The sequence below is a fragment of the Hippopotamus amphibius genome, chromosome 15, assembly GCF_030028045.1.
Source record: "Hippopotamus amphibius kiboko isolate mHipAmp2 chromosome 15, mHipAmp2.hap2, whole genome shotgun sequence".
Lineage (NCBI taxonomy): Eukaryota > Metazoa > Chordata > Mammalia > Artiodactyla > Hippopotamidae > Hippopotamus > Hippopotamus amphibius.
In genome coordinates, this window is record NC_080200.1 from 62,859,378 (window position 1) to 62,879,265 (window position 19,888).

The following is a 19,888-nucleotide window of genomic DNA, read 5'->3' on the forward strand; positions in this document are numbered from 1 at the left end:
CCATCATTTATTGGGAGGCTACTTTGTACCAGGCTCTTTCATCCTTAGGTTGAATTCTTGTACAGGATGAAGGACCATTCCAGATGCCAGTGGTCCAGCCCAGGATTTGGAGCTGGGATGGGAAGAGCCACATCCCACACAGGCTCCAAGCCCACCATTTTCCAGTCTGCCTTTGGCAAGTGTGTCACAATGTAGCCTTTGATTGCATAAAATTTTTGATAGATTTTGATTCTAGTAAGATTTTTGTGGAGTTGGAAAATTGGAATTTCTTTCTGTCTTGAATCATCAGTTTAGACAAATATTGCTATTACAAGAGCCTCTCAGTGATCTAGTCAGTCATCGGATTGGACCACTAAACCTGATGCCCCTCCAGACAGATGCAGTAGGTAGTGGAATAGAGAGAAGACAGAGGGGAAGGACCCATCCGGATGTTCAGAGTTTGGTTTTACATGATCAGAGGCTTCTCAAAGATCTTTGTGCTTTTGCTCTTCTCATCGCTCATGTTTATTTACACTGTGGGTCTCTACTCAGTGCTCCCATCTGCATGGTCACTTTTATATAAGTAAAGGTGCAAAATAAAAGTTCTTGTATCATGAAACATAATTTTTATAACATATTTTGTAGAATACTCTGTAATCCGTAAATATGTTTTACAAACATGAGGGAAAAAACCCAGCTTCTCCATGCATATATTTATAGTAAGCTGACATATACGCAAATTTCTTTTTATCCTGAATTAGCAGCACCTTCTATTCATTTGTAGCTCTAATAATGATAACACACAAAGGAGCTCTCTTTCACGCACTCACATTCATTGTAGACAAGAAGGCCACTGACTGACTTATGACTTGTTCCATTCATTCAGGAGTGACAGATACTAGCTTATGGTGAATTGCATTTTAACAAGAGACAGAACTTAAATAATGGAAAGGAAATAATATGCATCTTATTTTCCTGCCTGGTGAGATTCAAACATCCCCTACCTCCAGATTTATATCCATAAATGCAAGAGCTACTTGGCTGTCTATTTAACAATTATTCTTGCTTTTCTAATACCTTTGGAAAAGGAACAGGATACTGGCTGAGTTTCAAAAGGCTCTGGAGCCTCCTGATGTGACAGCAGGTCACCCAGGCAGGGCCCGTCATCCTCCTGCAGGACCACTGCGGGGCTGCAGGATGTGTTTCCAAATGTAGTTTAGCTCCCTGATTAAAATGACCTGTAATATGCAGTGAGTTAGAGAAACACATACACTGCACACCAGGCACAAATTCTTCCCTGTTTTCCCAGCAGGAAAAAAAAAAATTGAGCATTTCTATCTAAAAAGCTCTAGGTCACCCTGTCACAAAATGGGTTCGGGGTGGTTTGGAGTGATATTGGAGGTTCTATGTAGAAAGAGGAAGCCGTGGGTTAACCTGCTTGGCATGACTCATACTCCCTGCTATATGAGAAATCTGGGTGGACGGTGAACTTGATGAACACAGACAGAGGCTCTCTGGTCCCTGGGGGGGCCCTCCCAGGCTCTGATAGGCGCCATTGGAAATGTCATCTCTGGGGTTGGCGCAAATGCTTCCCAACAATTTTCTTGTTTAATAAGCTCTTAGATTGTTGGCTTCTTCTCCCCGCTCTTCCTTCTGTGGCATCCCTGATGTCCCTAATAACTGCAGGGTAAAGATTCATCTGGGCATCTGTCTTCTCCTCTGATCTGTTCTCAAAGCTGTGTCATCCTATTTCTGAGTACACCTGCTCACCGCTTTGGCTTCTAAAGCATTGTCCGGAATTCCAAGTCCTGTTATTCAAAGTTGTTAACGTAACCAATTGTTCTCTTACAGCTCGTTATTTTTTCAGTGTAGCATCATGGTATGTGTACAGGCTCTGAGGTCGGACTGTCCAGAATCAAGACGTAACTCACCCCCATTGCTAGTTGTGTGAACTTGGACACGTTCTTCAATCTCTGGCTGTAGTGTCTTCACCTGTGAAACAGGAGGAGTAACACAGCATCTCCCTGTATGATTCTTGTGAGTTTGCTGAGCTTATGAAGGGGGAGCACCCAGCACAGAGCCTCACACAAGAGTTTAGCACTCACCAGGGATTTTAAATTATAGACCAGCCTTGAGCTGGAAGAAACCAAGGCAGATCTTTTTACCTTTGCAACTCCTCAATTTCCTGCTCAAGACTTCCTAGCTACTGGAGATATTTACTATGTGGTTTTCATGCTGTTGTCCCCTAGTTAGCAGCAGTAGGTGGTCATGAGGGTGTTTGCTAAACCTTGTGGACTCAGCCTCATCCCTCATCCACAGGTGCTGGGAGCTGTAGCTAGACACACCTGTCCTGCATCTTCTTTCTCCGTTTTCTTCATCGTAGATAAGGTTTGTTGTTGTTGTCATTGTTGATGATGATGGGGTTTTGTTTGTTTTCGTTTCAATGATCAAACTGCATTCTGGTTATATGAGCCTGGGTGCAGAACCTGCTCTGCAGTGATTTAGCCTTCTCTTCAGAATTAGACATACATGTGAATATTCTCTTTAGAAACCAAATACAGTTTCGTAATTGTTTCATATCTTTGCTTCTGGGGTCTGTTTCAGTGAGCGGTTCTCTTTGGGAGACTCACAGTGAACACAGATTCAAAAATCCCCCAATATTTTGCTTTACTTTCCAAAAACACAAGTTGGAGATATGTAACCTCCTGTTTTTGTGAGCATCTTTCCAGGATGCTAGAGCAAACTGTACAGTAAATATTTCCAACTTTCATCTCATACATTTTAATGCAATCCAGGGTGGTTTTTTTCAATATCCATTTCAAGCTAAAGCAAGTGATCAGACATTATGTTTGACAGTTCTTAAGTTAAAATCAGTTCTTACCGAATTCTCTGTTACTTAAGTACTTAATATGACTTAACAATATCATGGACTGAAGAGAAAAACACCTGACATGTACAGTGTAGAAAATTTGCTACATTTTTGGAATGTGAAGTTGATTTAATTTGAAATTTTTTGTGATGACATCACATATTGATTGAAATTCAATCAAATTTGATTGAAATCTGGTAGTAGCCTTTCTGGACAGGATAGCAGAGTACTCAGCACCATCTCCTTGTCAGTCTCTGAATCAGTGTCTGCTTTTCAGATCACAGGTGACCCCAAGGTGGTCTACTCTTAACATTAATGAGTCTTTTTGTAGCCAAACATATTCTTAGCCATCCTGCCAATCACATGTCTGCTGTACAAAGTACCAGGCCAATTGAATTGTCCTCCAAAACTAACTGTCCCTGAAATATGTCCTTGTAGATATAATTGTGGTGTGTATCTTTCCATTAATTTGGAATACCAAAGGTTATTGTCCTATTATCCTAATTGCACCATAAATTAAGACACTAACTGATTGAGTGGAAAGCTTTTAGCAATAGAGAAAAGTGTAATAGTCATACCTGGATACTGGAGTTTTTAAAGATGAGTATTAGGGTACATCTGTGTCTGAAAGGGTATCACATCTTTATTATCAACAGACTCAAACAGGAAGTTATGAAGATAACACTTTCAATGCTATATATGAAATTCAGTTGACAACTGTAGTAAATTCCTGAACGCCTAATGAGTGTGGTGATTAAGTAAAGATTTGTCATAATGTTGTCGTTTCTAATCTAATCATGAGATCAGAAAGCTTCGGGGCAGTGACTCCATTTCGATACACGTCCCTCCTCTAAACGGATTCTTCAGAAACCCAGAACTAAGAAAATAAGAATTGATGATCACATTTACATGGTCACCATAGTAACAGGAATTGCTAAAGCTGATTCAGGACACGAACCTTATAGTTTCAGTTTTCACAAATGAAAAAATATGTTTAAAGTCCTTACTAAAAGCACATAACTTAGGCCAAAATCATGCTCATGTATATAAGTAAAATCAAAGAATTCTGTTGTCTTCTACACAAACAAACATGGTACTGGACTTCTGTATTCTGAATCACATTTCCTGTTTTTAATCTCATTTTCTCCCACTGTTTCTTTTTTTTTCACATTCACATAACCTTTATTTTAATATATTGTAATAATTGTTCTATTTTATTATTATTCTTGCTAATCTCTTACTATGTCTAATTTATTCTTTTTTCTTTTTTTATCTTTAATTTATCTATTTTTTTTTTACATTAGGTCCTTGTTGATCATCTATTTTAAATATAGCAGTGTGTATATGTCAGTCCCAAAATCCCAATCTATCCCTCCCCCATTGGTAACCACAAGTTCATTCTCTAAGTGTGTGAGTCTGTTTCTGTTTTGTAAATAAGTTCATCTCCCACTGCTTCTGAAGGTTATGTAAGAACATACAAATGAAGTACTATCTATGGCTTTCAAGTGTATTGCACATTTTTGCTGCCTATTTTTGATGGTATTAATGTTATGCACTAAGTGCTGCATTAACTCAGGATGCTTATGTGTGGAATCACGCTGGTGCTTTCTTGTCACTTAGAACTCGTGTACTCAGTCCCACCCAGTGGCATAGATCATTAAGCTGCTCTTAGGGCCTCCCGTTCCTTCTGTAAGAACCCAGTGTTGTCTACGCAACATCAAGTCTCCTTGGAAGAAATAGTAAGCAGGCAAGACACAAAGGAATAGTATATAGATGTTGAGACTTTTTCTTCTTTCCTGTTTTGGTTTTTTTTTTAATTAATTTATTTATTCTATTTATTGGCTACGTTGAGTCTTCCTTGCTGCACACGGGCTTTCTCTAGTTGATGTGAGCAGGGGCTACTCTTCATTGTGGTGCGCAGGCTTCTCATTTCAGTGGCTTCTCTTGTTACAGAGCACGGGCTCTAGGCACATGGGCTTCAGTAGTTGTGGCACATGGGCTCAATAGTTGTGGCTCACGGGCTGTAGAGCACAGGCTCAACAGTTGTGGCGCACGGGCCCAGCCGCTCCATGGCATGTGGAATCCTCCCAGAGGAGGGCTTGAACCCGTGTCCCCTACATTGACAGGTGGATTTCTAACCACTGCGCCACCTAGGAAGTCCTTCTTTCCTGTTTTTTTGTTTAACTTTTTATTTTATATTGGAGTATGGTTGATTAACGATGTGTTAGTTTTTGGTGCACAGCAGAGTGATTCAGTTAGACATATACGGGTATCTATTCTTTTCCAAATTCTTTTCCCATTTAGGTTGTTGGATAATATTGAGCAGAGTTCGCTGTGGTATACAGTAGGTTGAGAATTTTCTTCTCTCCTGTTGTTTCTAGAACCAAACTTCGTGTCAGCTTACGACATCGGAAATTTCACCTACTTCTTCTTCCGAGAAAATGCGGTGGAGCATGACTGTGGGAAGACCGTGTTCTCCCGAGCTGCCCGGGTGTGCAAGAACGACATCGGAGGCCGCTTCCTGCTGGAGGACACGTGGACCACGTTCATGAAAGCCCGTCTCAACTGCTCCCGCCCCGGAGAGGTCCCATTCTACTACAATGAGCTGCAGGGCACTTTCTTCCTGCCCGAGCTGGATCTGATCTATGGCATCTTTACCACCAATGTGTACGTAACTGGAAATCATCCCTTCCATGCTTTTCTACTCCTTCTGAATGAGTCTACTGTTCTCTGGCCCTTGAGGTTTACAAGTTGCTTTGAAAGTAATCTTGCTTCTTTTACTGGGCTAACAGCCAAAAGAAATTTTAAGCATGAATTAAATATTACCAAAAGTGAAATGATTTTCGAGTCTGGTATTAGGAAAATAAAGCCAATCGGAAAGTTTTGATCTATCCATGTGTCATGGTAGCATCAAATTATTCTCTGTAAATTTTTCCTTGCTGATTTACCAGTGTGCTCTGGGTACTTTTTGAAATGCTGAAATGTATTCGATGTCTTTTTTTTTTTTCTATACGCAGGTCATGCATCTTTGCATAATGAAAGCAGTGTTGTCTAGAGAGTCTGATCTTTGAGACAATGTAACTCTTAACCTGGACCCCTGCTCTTGTAGGAAATGCACCTTCTCTTTTTCCCATAGCTGGGTTGTAAACTATTGTTCCAGAAGATGGCTAACTTAGGCATTTCTAAAATGATGATTGTCCTTTTCAAATATTTTTGTAAAAAATGACAGTATTTTATTTCTTGTGGGGAGATACTTCTATTTGGACTAGGCAAAGCATATGAAATTTCCTGACTTTCATTCACTCTTTGTCTGGTGAAGTGTAGCAGGGTCCCACTCTTAAGTTCCATTCTTAGCTGATGTGCTAAGACTCTGTAAGGTCACACCCCACCCCCAGGAATCACAGAGGCTCTGAGCTCCACTTTGCTCAGCACTGGCCGTAGGCATCAGGAGTCTACAGTGTGGGCTCTGTTGCATCGCCTTTGAAATCTCTTATCTGCTGATCTAATGGTTTGGACAAAAGCCAAATACGTGAATCCAAAGTAAAGGATCTGAATCAGGATGGGCTGAAAGTGCTGATCAGTGGGGTAGGATGCCAGACAGTCTGGGTTTGTCCTGGATTCCAGCTTTTAGCACCCAGGACTGCCCTATATCCTAGGAAACCTCTAGGTCCTGCGCGAACCAGAACAGTTGGCCACCCTATGGTGTCTCCTCGGCTTCCCAAGTCTTGTTAACTTACTTTTTCATCTCTTCTGCAGTCAGAAGCCTGCCCGAGAATTGCATTTCTGAAGAATCACTTGATCTGGGTCTTACGTCCTTCTTACTCTTCCCTCCTGTTTTTCCCACTGCTGAGCTGCGGTGTTAACATTCGCTTGATACTAATGTGACGCCGTGAAGAGTCTTCTTTCTGACATGAAGTTAGAAAAATAAGACTAAAATGGATGCTTCCCTACCCACCCCTACCCCGCCACGACCATCTTTATTGTAAATCTGGTTTTCAACCCCAGAGCTTATTTTCTCTCCTTGATAAGTTTCTTTTGAAAAAAATCAATGTATAGTTTCTGAAGTTGATTTGCTTTCCAAAACGTTGTTTAAGAAATAGCCTAGGCTGCACAAGATGGATGTGCACTTGATCCGTTGACATCAATTTTACACACAATGGGAGCTTGGCTTACTGAGCTGTTCATTCCCCTGGCTCCGAGCAAAAATGAACAATTTAAAAAGTTATAAAAGTACTGTGTCTGGGCCATTCCAAGAGGGTGAATGCTCAATTTAGACACTTGCAAAAATAAGTTTCAGGCTATTCCAGACTATTTGTTGAGTGATGCAAATGCCTACCATGTTGGAAAGCACCCTGCATGTAGCATCTGTACTAACAGAAATAGAATTGCCAGACCTTCCCTTTCTCTCTCGAATACTTATTCTCAGCAGGTCTTGGGAACAACTTTCTGATCTGTCCATCTCTGATCCCATAATTTGTCCTGCCTCTGCTCCCTCTCCTGGCTCAGCCTTGCTCTTACCCTCTCAGGAAATGACCTCATTCTTGGCAAGACTTGCTCCACATTGAAAGAAAATGACAGTTCGAGGTACCAGTTATGCCCTGTCTCTGAACTGATGGCTGAAAGTGCCCTGGCTGAGCTCTCTGGTGCTTTTGCTCGTAGGGTCGCTTTGTCCGTGTGTATTCGTCAAGGTCCCTAGCACGGGGAAATGGGGAGGAATGTCACTGTTCCAGCTGGTTCTGTCCCTAGCGCTATGTGGTTTTCTCAACCCCTGGGGCTGAGTTGGGCTGCAGGAAATGGTACACTCTTGCTACAGAGTCTCGGAAGATTTTGCCTGTTTTTTTTTTTTTTTTTTTTTCCCTTGGATATCCAAAAATGCTGGCTCTCAGATAATAAAGTAATGGGAGTGAGGGAGGGAAAAAGTTTTGATTTTCCTTCCCTTCTTGGGAGATGAAGAGCTAGGAGGAACTTCTCCACTTTTCTACCAGCGGCTTCCAGCAGACTAAAGAAGCAAACTCTAAGTTCCCGTACTGTTGGGGCTCCCTGGGGTCGGGGGGGGGGGCTACCTCCACTTTTACCTGCCTGGGCTCTAAACAAGAGAAGAAATAAAACAGAGCGTTAGATGAAGGCCATGTTATCCCCATGACTACTGAGGGAGGCCAGTTTGCAATACGTGGTTGAAGGTCTGTGAGCCAAATGGGTTTAAGACTACTGACCCCAGCTTTAAGCAGACTCATCCACAAGGTCGCACTAGTCTAGACCTGGGCTGGCCTCCCCTGCCTGCAGGGATGGGCAGGAGAAGGTGCATGTGTAGTTCTGCCAGGCAGGCCCACCCCGTGAAGAGCCACGGAAGGAGCTGCTTCGGGAGTCACCCAGGTCCTTCCTCCTCACCCTTTTCAGATCACAGCAAGTTAAAGGGCAGAGGGAGGGCAGGAAAGTGTGTGTGCGTGTGTGTGTGTGTGTGTGTGTGTTGTATACACAGCACGCATGTGCTGTACCAATGGGACTCAGCTCACAGGAGGGCGGGAAGAAGTGTCCACCGATACCTGCCAGGGATGATCAGGCTGGCAGCCACTGGGGCATCCAGAGTGACCCCAGAGACCCCGCCCAGACCCCTTCAGAGTGAATGAATGCAGTAAACTGAGAAATGGGATGCCCGCAGGGAGGCGATACGTTTCTTCCCTTCCTGGGAGGAAGCATAGCAATGGGGTCAAAGGCATGAACCCCAAGGCCCCTTGCAAAGCAGGTGTAAATCCCGCTTTACTTCTCTCAGCCTGTGCTTTGGGTTCAGTAACCACCCTGTGCCTTTGTTCCTACAGCTGTAAAACCAGGCTGGCCTCAGGGTCTAGAGGGTCCCTGTGATAAGTAAGGTGACCCCTATCAGGCACTTAGCAGAGGGCTCAGGGAGGTATTATTATTATTAATACTCCCCCCTCGACTGTCACGGTGCCAGACCAAGGTGTGGTCACCTGGCCCCCAAGTAGAATCCCTCCCGTGGGTCTGGCTGACCATTCTCGCTCTAACAGAGCTGTCTTCTGGTTCTTACTGAGGTCTTGTCACACGTCCAAAGGCTAACTCTTCCTTACACATTTTGACTTCTCATCTTCTTGTTTTCTGAGGATACTGCAAAAAGAGTAAAGTTAGCGATATGAATACTTTCCTATTTATCATTTATCAGCTTGTTCATCAGTGAGGGGGTACGAGCCTTCCTGCCAGACTCTCTGTGCTAGAGCTTTCAGAGGAAGCACGCAGCCCTGCTCTCAAGGCTCTAACCTTCCATAGGGGTGTTTTCCATTACTGTTCACACGGAGCTGTCACAAAGAATTCAAAATTTTCTTTTTGGAGCCAACCTGCCTGGGGTTTCAGTCCAGCTCCCCCATTTAGAGGCTGGGTGATTTGGGGCAGGTGTCTTGACCTAACTGGGACATTCACTCCCAGTTTTCTATCAGTGAATCTGCCCTACCTTATGAAGCTTAAGTGAATTGGAGTTTGTAAAGCCTTTAGAATGTGTCTACCACCTATTCAGTGTTTTTCAGATGAACCAAGTTTAAGATCAATATTTTCATTTTGGAGTTTCTTGACTTTTTCTTTGATTCAGGAAAAAAATGGATAAGTAGATATATTATCGGCTAAAAGCATTAACACGAAATTTTAAAACCACAGCTGAGCTCAAAATGCAGAATTATTTAACAACAACAACAAAAAGAAAAATTATATGTATATGTGTGTGTGTGTGTGTATGTATATTGCTGTTTCCACTTAGTAAAAGGGCACTGAACTCTGAGAGCTTCTCATTTACAACCTTCAGTTCTGAAGAACTTGAATTCTAAATTAAGACTTCAAGATGTCCTATGTCAATGTTATGTCAAATGTTTCTCTCTGACCCTTTGAATGTAAAATGCTTTTTAAATTAAAAAAAAAAAATATATATATATATAACTATATGAAGGGTCTCTGACAGGAACTTTTTGCAAAATGCTTTTAGTTGGTTATGTTTTAAAGGATCACATATAACCACAACTATCTGGGGCTTGTTAAAAAAGCAGCAGCAGCAAGCTTGCTCCACTGCGAGCTGAAGTAACCAGGTAAACTGGTGGAACAAGAGCCCTGCTAGGCTGATGAGAAGTCCAGCCACTGGAGGAGAAACATACATACAGCATAACATACAGCTCTTCACAAGCCTCTGTCACTCCCGCTGTGGCTGGGTGAATTCATCCCATCTGGCAGGATTACAGGTGTCATAACTGCTCAATACCCTTGTTTCTAGAGTGACGTGTTTGGTCCCCCATAAGGAAACGCCAGGGGGACACTGTTCACTGCTCCAGCGTCATCCTTGGGGTGTGTAGGAGACTGATGGCGAGTCTTCCCCTGGAAGGTGCTTGCTTGGCACCCAGCGTCGGGGGGGTGGGGGGGGACAGAGGTCACTGCAGGGCCTCCTGACCCACCTTCTCCTTTCTCTTCCTCGGCCTCCCAGGAACAGCATTGCTGCCTCCGCCGTGTGTGTCTTCAACCTCAGTGCCATCTCACAGGCCTTTAATGGGCCCTTCAAGTACCAGGAGAACTCTCGGTCTGCCTGGCTGCCGTATCCCAACCCCAACCCCAATTTCCAGGTAATTCTGGGGACAAAAGGGCACTCCTTCTGTCATGCCCCCAGGCAGCATGCAGAAACCTTGTGTAGACAGACTGGCTGGGATGATTTAAACCCCGGTGCGTGCACCGTGTAGCTGTGAGCCGCTGCACCTCACCCCCTTGAGGACAGTCCCACACTCGGCTTGTCTCATGTAAATAGACTGAGGCCTTTTGTCCACCCAGGCGCCCCACCACAAAAGGGCCTTTTGTCGTCTGTGCCGCCTGAGGCTGGACTGAAAAAGGCCAGCATAATGCAGCAGGTTGGGAGTCCAAGCTTCAATTAGTACTAATGATGGTGGACTCTGTGTCCCCAGAAGCTCTGACTCCTAGTGAATGACACTGGAATGAATGGGGTCCGGGGCACAGAGCAGTGGAGATGCACAAACAGAACTTGAGCTCTAATTGGGAACGTGGTGAGAGTTCCTGTTGTGGTGAATGGGATGTGATGGGGCAGCTGTGGGGGAAAGAAGAGCGGATGGAGGCCATTCTCGTATGAATCACTAAACTGCAGCGTGTTCAAGCTGGAAGGGGCTCCGTACATCATCTACTCCATCTACCCATGTTCAGAAGAAGCTGAAACGCAAAGAGATGAAGCTATCTACGCATGTGTGGTCATTCAGCAGGTGTATTCGTCAGCTTGGGCTGCTGTGACAAAATACCATGGACAGGACATTTATTTTCTTGCAATTCTGGAAGCTAGAAGTCTGTAAATTCTAGCCAATTCAGTTTATGGCAAGAGCTCCCTTCCTGGCTTGTAGACATCCACCTTTTCCCTGTGTCTTCACGTGGCTTTTCCTCACTGAGCATGGAGTGACATTAATCCTATGAGATCAGGGCCCCACCCTTATGACCTCATTTAACCTCAGTCAGTTCCTTAGAGGCTCTAATCCTGGATACAGCCACCCTGAGGGTTAGGGTTTAACATATGAGTTTTAGGGAGACAGATATTCATACATAACATCAGGCTTCCCTTGAGGGCCTTTCCTCTGAGAGGCACTTTCATTGGCTCAGCAGCAGCAGCATCGTGGGTGTAAATTTTAGGACCACCAGGTTCCAGACACTAGGCTGTGCTTCTCATGTATGTTCTTGCATCCTGGCAACTGTGCTGTGATCCGTGACAACTTCTCCCACAGACAGAGAAGGGTGTTCATTGAACCTCGGAGCACGTAATTAGGCCAAGGCCACTAGCTGATTAGTGACCGAGCTGGGCTCCCAACCCCAGTCCTCAGATGCAAAGCCTCAACTTTTTCCGACTAGAGGAACTTTAGTTTTCATAACTAATTGGTGCTAGAACCAGGTCCTGTATCCACGCTTCCAAATTCTGATTGTTTTATGATCCCAACACATGAAACCTCTGGCTTTTGAGAAAACTGGGACTATGGGAAAGTTCAATTATTTTACATTTTACTTGGACTTTGGCAGGGACCATTCAATTCTAATTGTTCGAATTTTTTTTTCTACAGATCACGGGGCTGGGAATTGGGATGGGTTTACACGTCGAGTTTACCACTTCCTGCTTTACTTGGGAAAATTATGTAGCATCTCCCATTCTATATTTTCATCAATAAAATGAAGAAGGAGGACCATTTTAGGATTGTTTATTTTTAGGTATTTTGTCTTATTTTCTCCTCTTAGTACATCTATAAAGTGAGCGTCATTAGTCCCATGTATAAGTCAGGAAACCGAGTGATCAGATTACCTAAGCCTTGCTGCTAAGATAGTTCAGTACTAGACAAAGAAATTCAGGCAAGCTGACAATTTAGTGGGAACCAAACATGAAGTATACATCACTTTTCCTGATGATGTATACAGTTTATGTAATTACTAACTGAACACTGACTCTCTTTGCCCTGTTATTGAGTCTCTGCATCTTAACACCACCTATGTACCCTGGATCTTGGAGTAACGTAACTGTTTAAAAAGTCCCCTTGTAAAAACCATGAAGGTGAAATATATCATTCCCTTTAAGAAAGTCCATTGTGAAGTCCTGAAGTTTAAAAAAAAAATTAACAAAGATGCTCATGATATTTATAGGGTTCTTTTAATGTCTCAATGTTTTGACTGCAAACATCTTCACAGTGAACAATGACTTAATAAACTTTGTGATGCCTAATGACCTCCAGGCAGTGGATAACTTTTAGCCCCTTTGTCTGGATATATTTGTAGCACACAGCAAATCCCCTCATTTCCTGAGGCCACGGGCATCCGGTTTTATAATGCCAGGGCTTACTCATGTTTCTGAGGTGAGAGTCAGGCCACGTAGTGTAATGAATGAAGCCTGCAGAATGTGGCGTGCATTTCAGGCAGGGAGCTTGCTTAGCTGAGCGTGTCTTCTTTGGGTCGAATTTAAAATCTGCGTGGACCTAAAGTTATAGATTACGGCGACTCTTTGCATAACTCCTGGTGCAAGTAGGTACCACGTGTTTTCTCTCGGTTTACCTTATTTGAGAACCATGCTAGTTTAAGGCAACCTTACCAACTTTCACGAGACCATCTAGGCAGGTGTGAGGTGGGAATATGTTTTGAATTAAGGATCCTTCCACTAGTCGTGGATGAAGGGCCTTGTGTTTGTAATAACCAACAGTTAGAAGTGGTTAGATTTTTTTTATTATTGTTTGCCTACCAACATTTGGAATTTTGTGCAGTACTTGTGTACCAGAAGTAGCTAATTAATTAGGAGAGCAGAAACATGATTCAGGTTTAGGAGGAAGACTGGGTTGGGAAAAACAGTGCATAATTTTTCAAGATTTGATATAGAAATCTCAATTAAAAACAATAACAAAACAAAAACACTATGATTTTTATCAGATGCAATCTAGAAACCACTGTTGGTGGTGCTGTGAAAGTTTGCTCTGTTAGAGGCTGCACTCCCCAAAGTCATCCAGACTCTGGGCCTTGCTAGAAAAAGCATCAGTCACTTCCAGAAATCATTATCCAGGTCCCACAGCACAGCTGCAGTGGGACAGACTCTGGAATTTTTGTGCAGTTTTGATTACCACTGGTAAAAAATGATGCAGCCAAAATGGAAGACGGACCCCTTAAAGTGGTCAAGCAGATGAAGAGGCCATTGCTGGAGGACCAGATGAAGGGACTTGGCCAAGTTATCAGCACCCTTTGGTACAGGATACATGTTTGCAGCAAGATGGGAAGAAGGGTACCATTAAAATCAGGCACTCTCAGCATACGGCTAGGTGACCGTGGACTTGCCCACCAAGGGTTGATAAGCTAGGACAAGGATGGATCTCTCATCCTTGAAAAAAATAAATGAGACTGCAAGTATTATTGTATTAAGAATCAGTAGACATACTGATCTTATTACTCTCAGAGGTGTTAGCAAGACAGCCGTTATGGATGGTAAACCACAGGAGAATGGTGGCTGTGTTTTTACTTTTTTTATTGTTTTCCTCTTGTACAGAGTCCCCGAGGTGTCACACAGACACTGCGGGAGCCCAGTGTATAAGGCACAGTGAGAGAATTTGCAGCCTGTTAGAGAGCTAGGTGGGTTACTTATGATCCAATAAATATATGCTATAAATTTAAATAGCTTTCAAAATATTTGAAAAAGAATCCTTGGGTGAGATATTCATTATAGATTGGCAAAAGAAACCAGGACATTGTATAGAATATACTATAAAACTAGTTCTTGGATAACAATTCTGTCAATCAGTTCCAACCTGTGGGGGTTTTTCCCACACCACCAAGCAATTCTCCAGCACCAGCTGGTGTCCAACAATTTAACTCAATTCTGACACTGTTTACCCAGAGACAGCATCAGAGCTCGCAGGTGAAAGGATTAGTCCTACAAGGCTCTCCCCTTGATTCCCACTTCAGACGCCAGTCTTGAGTCCATCTTGTCACCCATGCTTCTGACCTGTGGGATTTGGTGGAAGATTCCAAGGACCCCCCCCTTAGGTTTGTTAATTGGCTAGAGAGGCTCACAGAACTCAAACATTTTACTTGCTAGATCACTGGTTTATTATAAAGGACCTAACTGAGGAACAGCCAGTGGAAGAGATGCACAGGGCAAGGTATGGGGAAAGGGCGTGGAGCTCTTTCTGAGCTGAATCTCCATGTGTTCACTAACCCAGAAGCGCTGAGAGCTCCATCCTTTGGGGTTGTTATGGAGGCTTCCATAGAGGCGTGAGTGATTAAATCATTTGGCCATTGGTGATGGATTCAACCTCCAGCACGTTTCTCCTTCCTGGAGGTCAGGGCAGTGGGACTGCAAGTTCCGACCCTCTAATCATTTGGTGAGTCCCTGGGGACCAGCCCACATCATTAGGTGAGGTCCTGAAGTCATCTCATTAGCATAACAAAGGACACCTTGCTTGCTTGCATCACTTAGGCAATTTCAAGCATTTTAGGAGCTCTGTGACAGAACAGGGACAAAGACCAAATATATGTTTCTTAGTATAAATCACAATACCTTAGTGACAATTCAGGTTGCTGACGTAAGTAAAACAAGGGGTTGTGAAACCGACAAGGAGCCGTCCGGGGCGGGGCACGGGGGGTCCTTCTCTGCAGGCCTCTGCGTCTCCTAGGTCCCCAGATTCCTCAAGAGCAGCCAGAGGTCCTCCGTTTTATATTATGTCTCCTGATTTTTCTGATGCCACTTTTTACACCCACCGTGCAGAGGAAACAAAACCTGCATGCAAAACTTTACCCAGCAGACAGATTGCTCCTTGCCACCTGCGACTTCAGGATTGCTGCTAATTTCAGGAAGAGTATACAGCCAAACACTGTCACTCTCAGAACTAGAACTCACCTGGATAGACTTCAGACCAAGCCCAGTCAAGCTCTCTCATTTTGCGATTTGCTTTTGTGAACAGCCAATATCTCTGTCCTCCAAGTGTTACTGTTAAATACGCTAATTATATGAAATCTCCTGGCACAGCTTCCCCGGCCCCAGGACAACTGCTGTGTGTTCACCCATTGATTCCGTCCTTCCTTTATGTATTCATTCATTCCCTCTGGCCCCTGCAGCTCAATAGACCATAGAATTGCTGCCCGGCTACTAGACAGAGGCATTGACCATTGACCATTGTTTGAGTGGCTTCTCAGTGCCAGGCACACGGCCTTGTTCCTTGGCATTTACAAGCACTTTCAATTAATTTACAAATGCTCTCCGCTGATGGTCTCAGTTGGCCTCACAGCAGCCCTCCAAAGTGAGCAGAGGAAGTGTTTTTCTAGCCACTTTACAGGTAAAGAGACAGGCTAAGAGGCAGGGCCTCACCTGAGACCACGTGGCTTCTGGGTCACAGAGCTGCGCCCTTCACCTTCACCTGACCCTCCTATCACCTGGTACCCGGGGCGCCCCTGCAAGGGTGTGACATTAAACTAAGCATTGGACCAGTCTTGGAATCCATTTTGCTCCAATATTCTTTAATTCTACAATCAGCCTATCGTATCATGGCATGTAGGGTATTGTATCAAGTGCTACAAAAACACCACCATCTATTTCTAAAAAGCCATTTCCATCTTATACTTGTGCACCTTTCACCTATTATAAAACCAAGTATTAGAAATGACATGTTATAAAGGTAGTTTCAGATGGTATGGACAGGGAAATTCATTTCCATCAAACCTACTTATGTGAAGTTCTGCCGTGGATCAGCCTTTATTGGTACCAGGATTTAAAGTTTATGAAAGGAATGAGAAAACGTGGTGATAATTTTCTGATTCTGTGCTCAGTCCCAGGAAAGCTCTGTTTGCTTTCCTTCCCCTCTTTTAACCTCATCCTTGCCCAAAACCATCCTACACGACACCTGCCAGCCCTTTCACAAGACGGCTCTGAGTTTAATTCTCAGCAATTTCCAGGCCTGATGTTTTTTCCCCTGGGCATCCCGACTCCTCTTCATGGTATTTCCTCTACCTGAGAATCTCCCTCCTTCCTCCCTACTTCCTTCTGATTTCTTCCTTGACACTTCTCTCCCCATCTCCCTTCCTCCCTCACTTCCTTTATCCCCTTACTCCCCTGCTCTTCTTGAAAGCTCTTCGTTGTCTCAGAGGAAGAAAGTTTCCTCTGCCCTTCTAGATTCTCCTGACCGGTCTAAGAATTAAATTGACATGAGACAGATTAACAGGAGAAAATCAAACTAAAGTTTAATAACAGGTATGCATGGGAGGGACCCAGGAAAACTGAGGAACTCACCCAAATGGCTGAAACCCTCATCTTAAATACCATCTTTAGCTAAAGGTAAAAGAGCATCTTAAGGGTAGTGGTTTGGGACTTCAAAGGGGAGGAAGACCTGGACATAGAAAAGCAGATGTTTGGTGAATACGTGTTTGCTGCGCCTGCAGAGACAATGGGACACAGAGTGGGCTCTGACCTCGAGGCTCTCTTGTGTTTCTCCCACCACACTTAGAGCATATTCCTTGCAGATATCTCTGGAGATAGCTCTATTCCAGGAACAGGCCGTCCACCTAAAATTTTTTAGGCGTTTAGGGGGAAGGTCAAAGTTTCTTCCTGAGTCTTTTGGGCCTTCATTGTTTTCGGCTCGAAATAATCCACATGCCAGAGAGGCTTTTGGGGATGGCAAGTTTTGTTCCCTGCACCGTGTTTTTTCTCAGACGCTCGATTCTAAATGAATTTTTTGTTTCTTTTAGTTTAGAATATGAGAGCAAGGCAATAAGGCCAGCACAGTGTTTTGCAGCCCATGTGAAAGACAGTCGAACAATATCACATAGTTTATAGATTAAAATGACCTAATTCTATCTCCGTGGACTCCATACTTTGCTTATAGATCCACCATTCCAAGGAAAACTAGTAAATGTGTTTGATTGCTGTGTTGGCCATCTGGGAACCTGATATATCTGACAGATTGAATAGTGTACATTTAGCCAGACAGCCCCCAAGGGACTCCACAGGTGATGAGGAGGTTTAATGTATATGCCACGCAAATGGAAGTTAGCAGCAACTTGTACTTCATTTTTTTTTAGCTTCTGATCATTGATTTATTTCTTTTTAACTTTTCATTTCACGTTGGAGTCTAGTTGATTAACAATATTGTGATAGTTTCGGGTGTACAGCAAAGTGATTCAGTTATACATATACATGTATCTATTCTTCTTCAAATTCTTTTCCCACTTAGGTTATTACATAACATTGAGCAGAGTTCCCTGTACTAGACGATAGGTCTGTGTTGGTTATCCGTTTTAAATATAGCAGTGTGTACATGTCAATCCCCAAATCCCTAATTATCCCATCTCCCCCCCCCCCCCCCGCCCCCCGGTAGCCATAAGTTGGTTCTCTAAGTCTGTGAGTCTGTTTCTGTTTTGTAGATAAGTTCATTTGTTCTGGTCATTCACTTATGATGGAAGTTGAGAGACTCCTCAAATATAACAAGTTCAAATCTACAATGGGAGGGACACCAAGGATGGGGACTTTGGGGGAAACGGAGAAAGGAGCATGTTTGCACACTCAGATATTCAGATTCCAAATCGCCCTCCAGACGGCGTGGCCAGGATTGGCTGTGGGTGTGCGGGTGGCCAGTTCCAGTGACGGCCTGTCTTCCTCTGCAGTGCGGCACCGTGGACCAGGGCCTGTACGTGAACCTGACGGAAAGGAACCTGCAGGATGCTCAGAAGTTCATCCTGATGCATGAAGTGGTGCAGCCAGTGACCGCAGTACCCTCCTTCATGGAGGACAACAGCCGCTTCTCCCACGTGGCCGTCGATGTGGTGCAGGGCAGGGACGCGCTCGTCCACATCATCTATTTGGCCACAGGTAGGAGCTCGCCCTCCTCTGAGGCGCTTTCTACTGTCTTCTGATTTTGTATTTTAAATTCTAAACATGCAACTGCAGTGTCAAGCTTTGGGCCTGTCTTCTTTCCTCGAAACAGCAAAGCCCGGGATGCTTCCTTCTCTTCATCCTCCTCCAAAAATAATCTCATCATCTTTTATCACTCCATGAGTCAAAATTTTTATTGGAAAAGCAATGTCTGATTTCTTTTTCTTTTTTAATTTTATTGAAGTATAGTTGATTAACGACATTGTGTTAATTTCTGCAGTACAGCAAAGTGATTCAGTTGTGTGTATATATGTCTATATTTTTTCATATTCTTTTCCACTATGGTTTATCAGAGGATATTGAATACAGTTCCCTGTGTGAGACAGTAGGACCTTGTTGTTTATCCATTCTGTACAAACTAGTTTGCCTCTGCTAATCCCAAATGCCTTGTCTTTCCCTCCCTCACCCCCCCTTGCAGCCACAAGTCTGTTTCCTATGTCTGTGAGTCTGTTTCTGTTCCATAGTTTTTACATTCCTCATATAAGTGATGTCATATGGTGTTTGTCTTTCTCTTCTGCTTCCTTCACTTAGTATGACAGTCTCTAGGTCCATCCATGTTGGTGTAAATGGCATTACTTCATTCTTTTTTTATGACTGAGTAATATTCCATTGTATATATGTACCATATCTTCTTTTTTTTTAAAGATCTTTGTTGGAATATAATTGCTTTACACTGTTGTGCCAATTTTTGAGGTGCACCAAAGTGAATCAGCTGTATTTATACATATATCCCCTCCCTCCCACAGAGTCCCTCCCACCCTCCCTGTCCTGGCCCTCTAAGTCATCACCCTTTATCAAGTTTATCTCCCTATGTTATGCAGGAACTTCCCATGAGCTATCTATTTTACATTTGGTAGTGTATATACATCAATGCTACTCTCTCACTTCGTCCCATCTTTCCCTTTGCACCCCCTCCACCCTGTGATCTCAAGTCCATTCTCTACATCTGCATCTTTACTCTTGCCCTGTCATTGGGTTCACCAATACCATTTTTTTTTTAGATTCCATATATATGAGTTAGCGTATGGTATTTGTTTTTCTCTTTCTGGCCTACTTCGCTGTGTATGACAGACTCTAGGTCTATCCACCTCATTACAAATAACTCAATTTCATTCTTTTTTACAGCTGACTAATATCCCATTGTATATATGTACCACATCTTCTTTATCCACTCATCTGTGGGTGGACAACTTAGGTTGTTTCCATGTCTTGGCTATTGTAAATACTGGTTTTTTCACTATTATTTCTTTACTACTCATAAAATAAGTCTTTTCTTGGCAAGACCATTTTAATTCAGATAATTTAAGATGGTGAAATTTGCTAGAGGACATTGCTGGGTGAAATATTGTCTTGAGATTGTCTTATGATTTCCAGTTGGTTTAAAAACAGTGCTGACAGCATTGAAGTCCTATTGAAGGCTTGTACATAGAAACATTCTGAAGAACATGTTTGGGGACATGAATAAGAAAATATTTTATAGAAAACACAGGCAGCAGTGCTTATCAAATTATCAATGACAACTAGACCTCTTCAGTTTCCACAGTAACTCACCTGTTGAAGGCAAGTTCTATCTCTGTTTATTACCTGGACAGCGCCGGGTGCCTGAGACCGGCCTCATGGCTGGA

At 43.3% G+C, this 19,888-nt stretch overlaps 1 protein-coding gene across 10 annotated transcripts in view; it reads left to right on the forward strand.

Annotated features, from left to right (window-relative positions):
- The window catches only part of SEMA5A (semaphorin 5A), a 482,622-nt gene that overhangs the window by 331,134 nt on the left and 131,600 nt on the right, over nucleotides 1-19,888 (forward strand). For all 10 annotated transcript variants that reach the window (XM_057709296.1, XM_057709288.1, XM_057709292.1 and 7 more), the window contains 3 exons: nucleotides 5,230-5,515; nucleotides 10,320-10,455; nucleotides 17,996-18,200. In XM_057709296.1, the coding sequence (XP_057565279.1) occupies nucleotides 5,230-5,515; nucleotides 10,320-10,455; nucleotides 17,996-18,200 (627 nt within the window). The remainder of the gene's footprint in view (nucleotides 1-5,229; nucleotides 5,516-10,319; nucleotides 10,456-17,995; nucleotides 18,201-19,888) is intronic.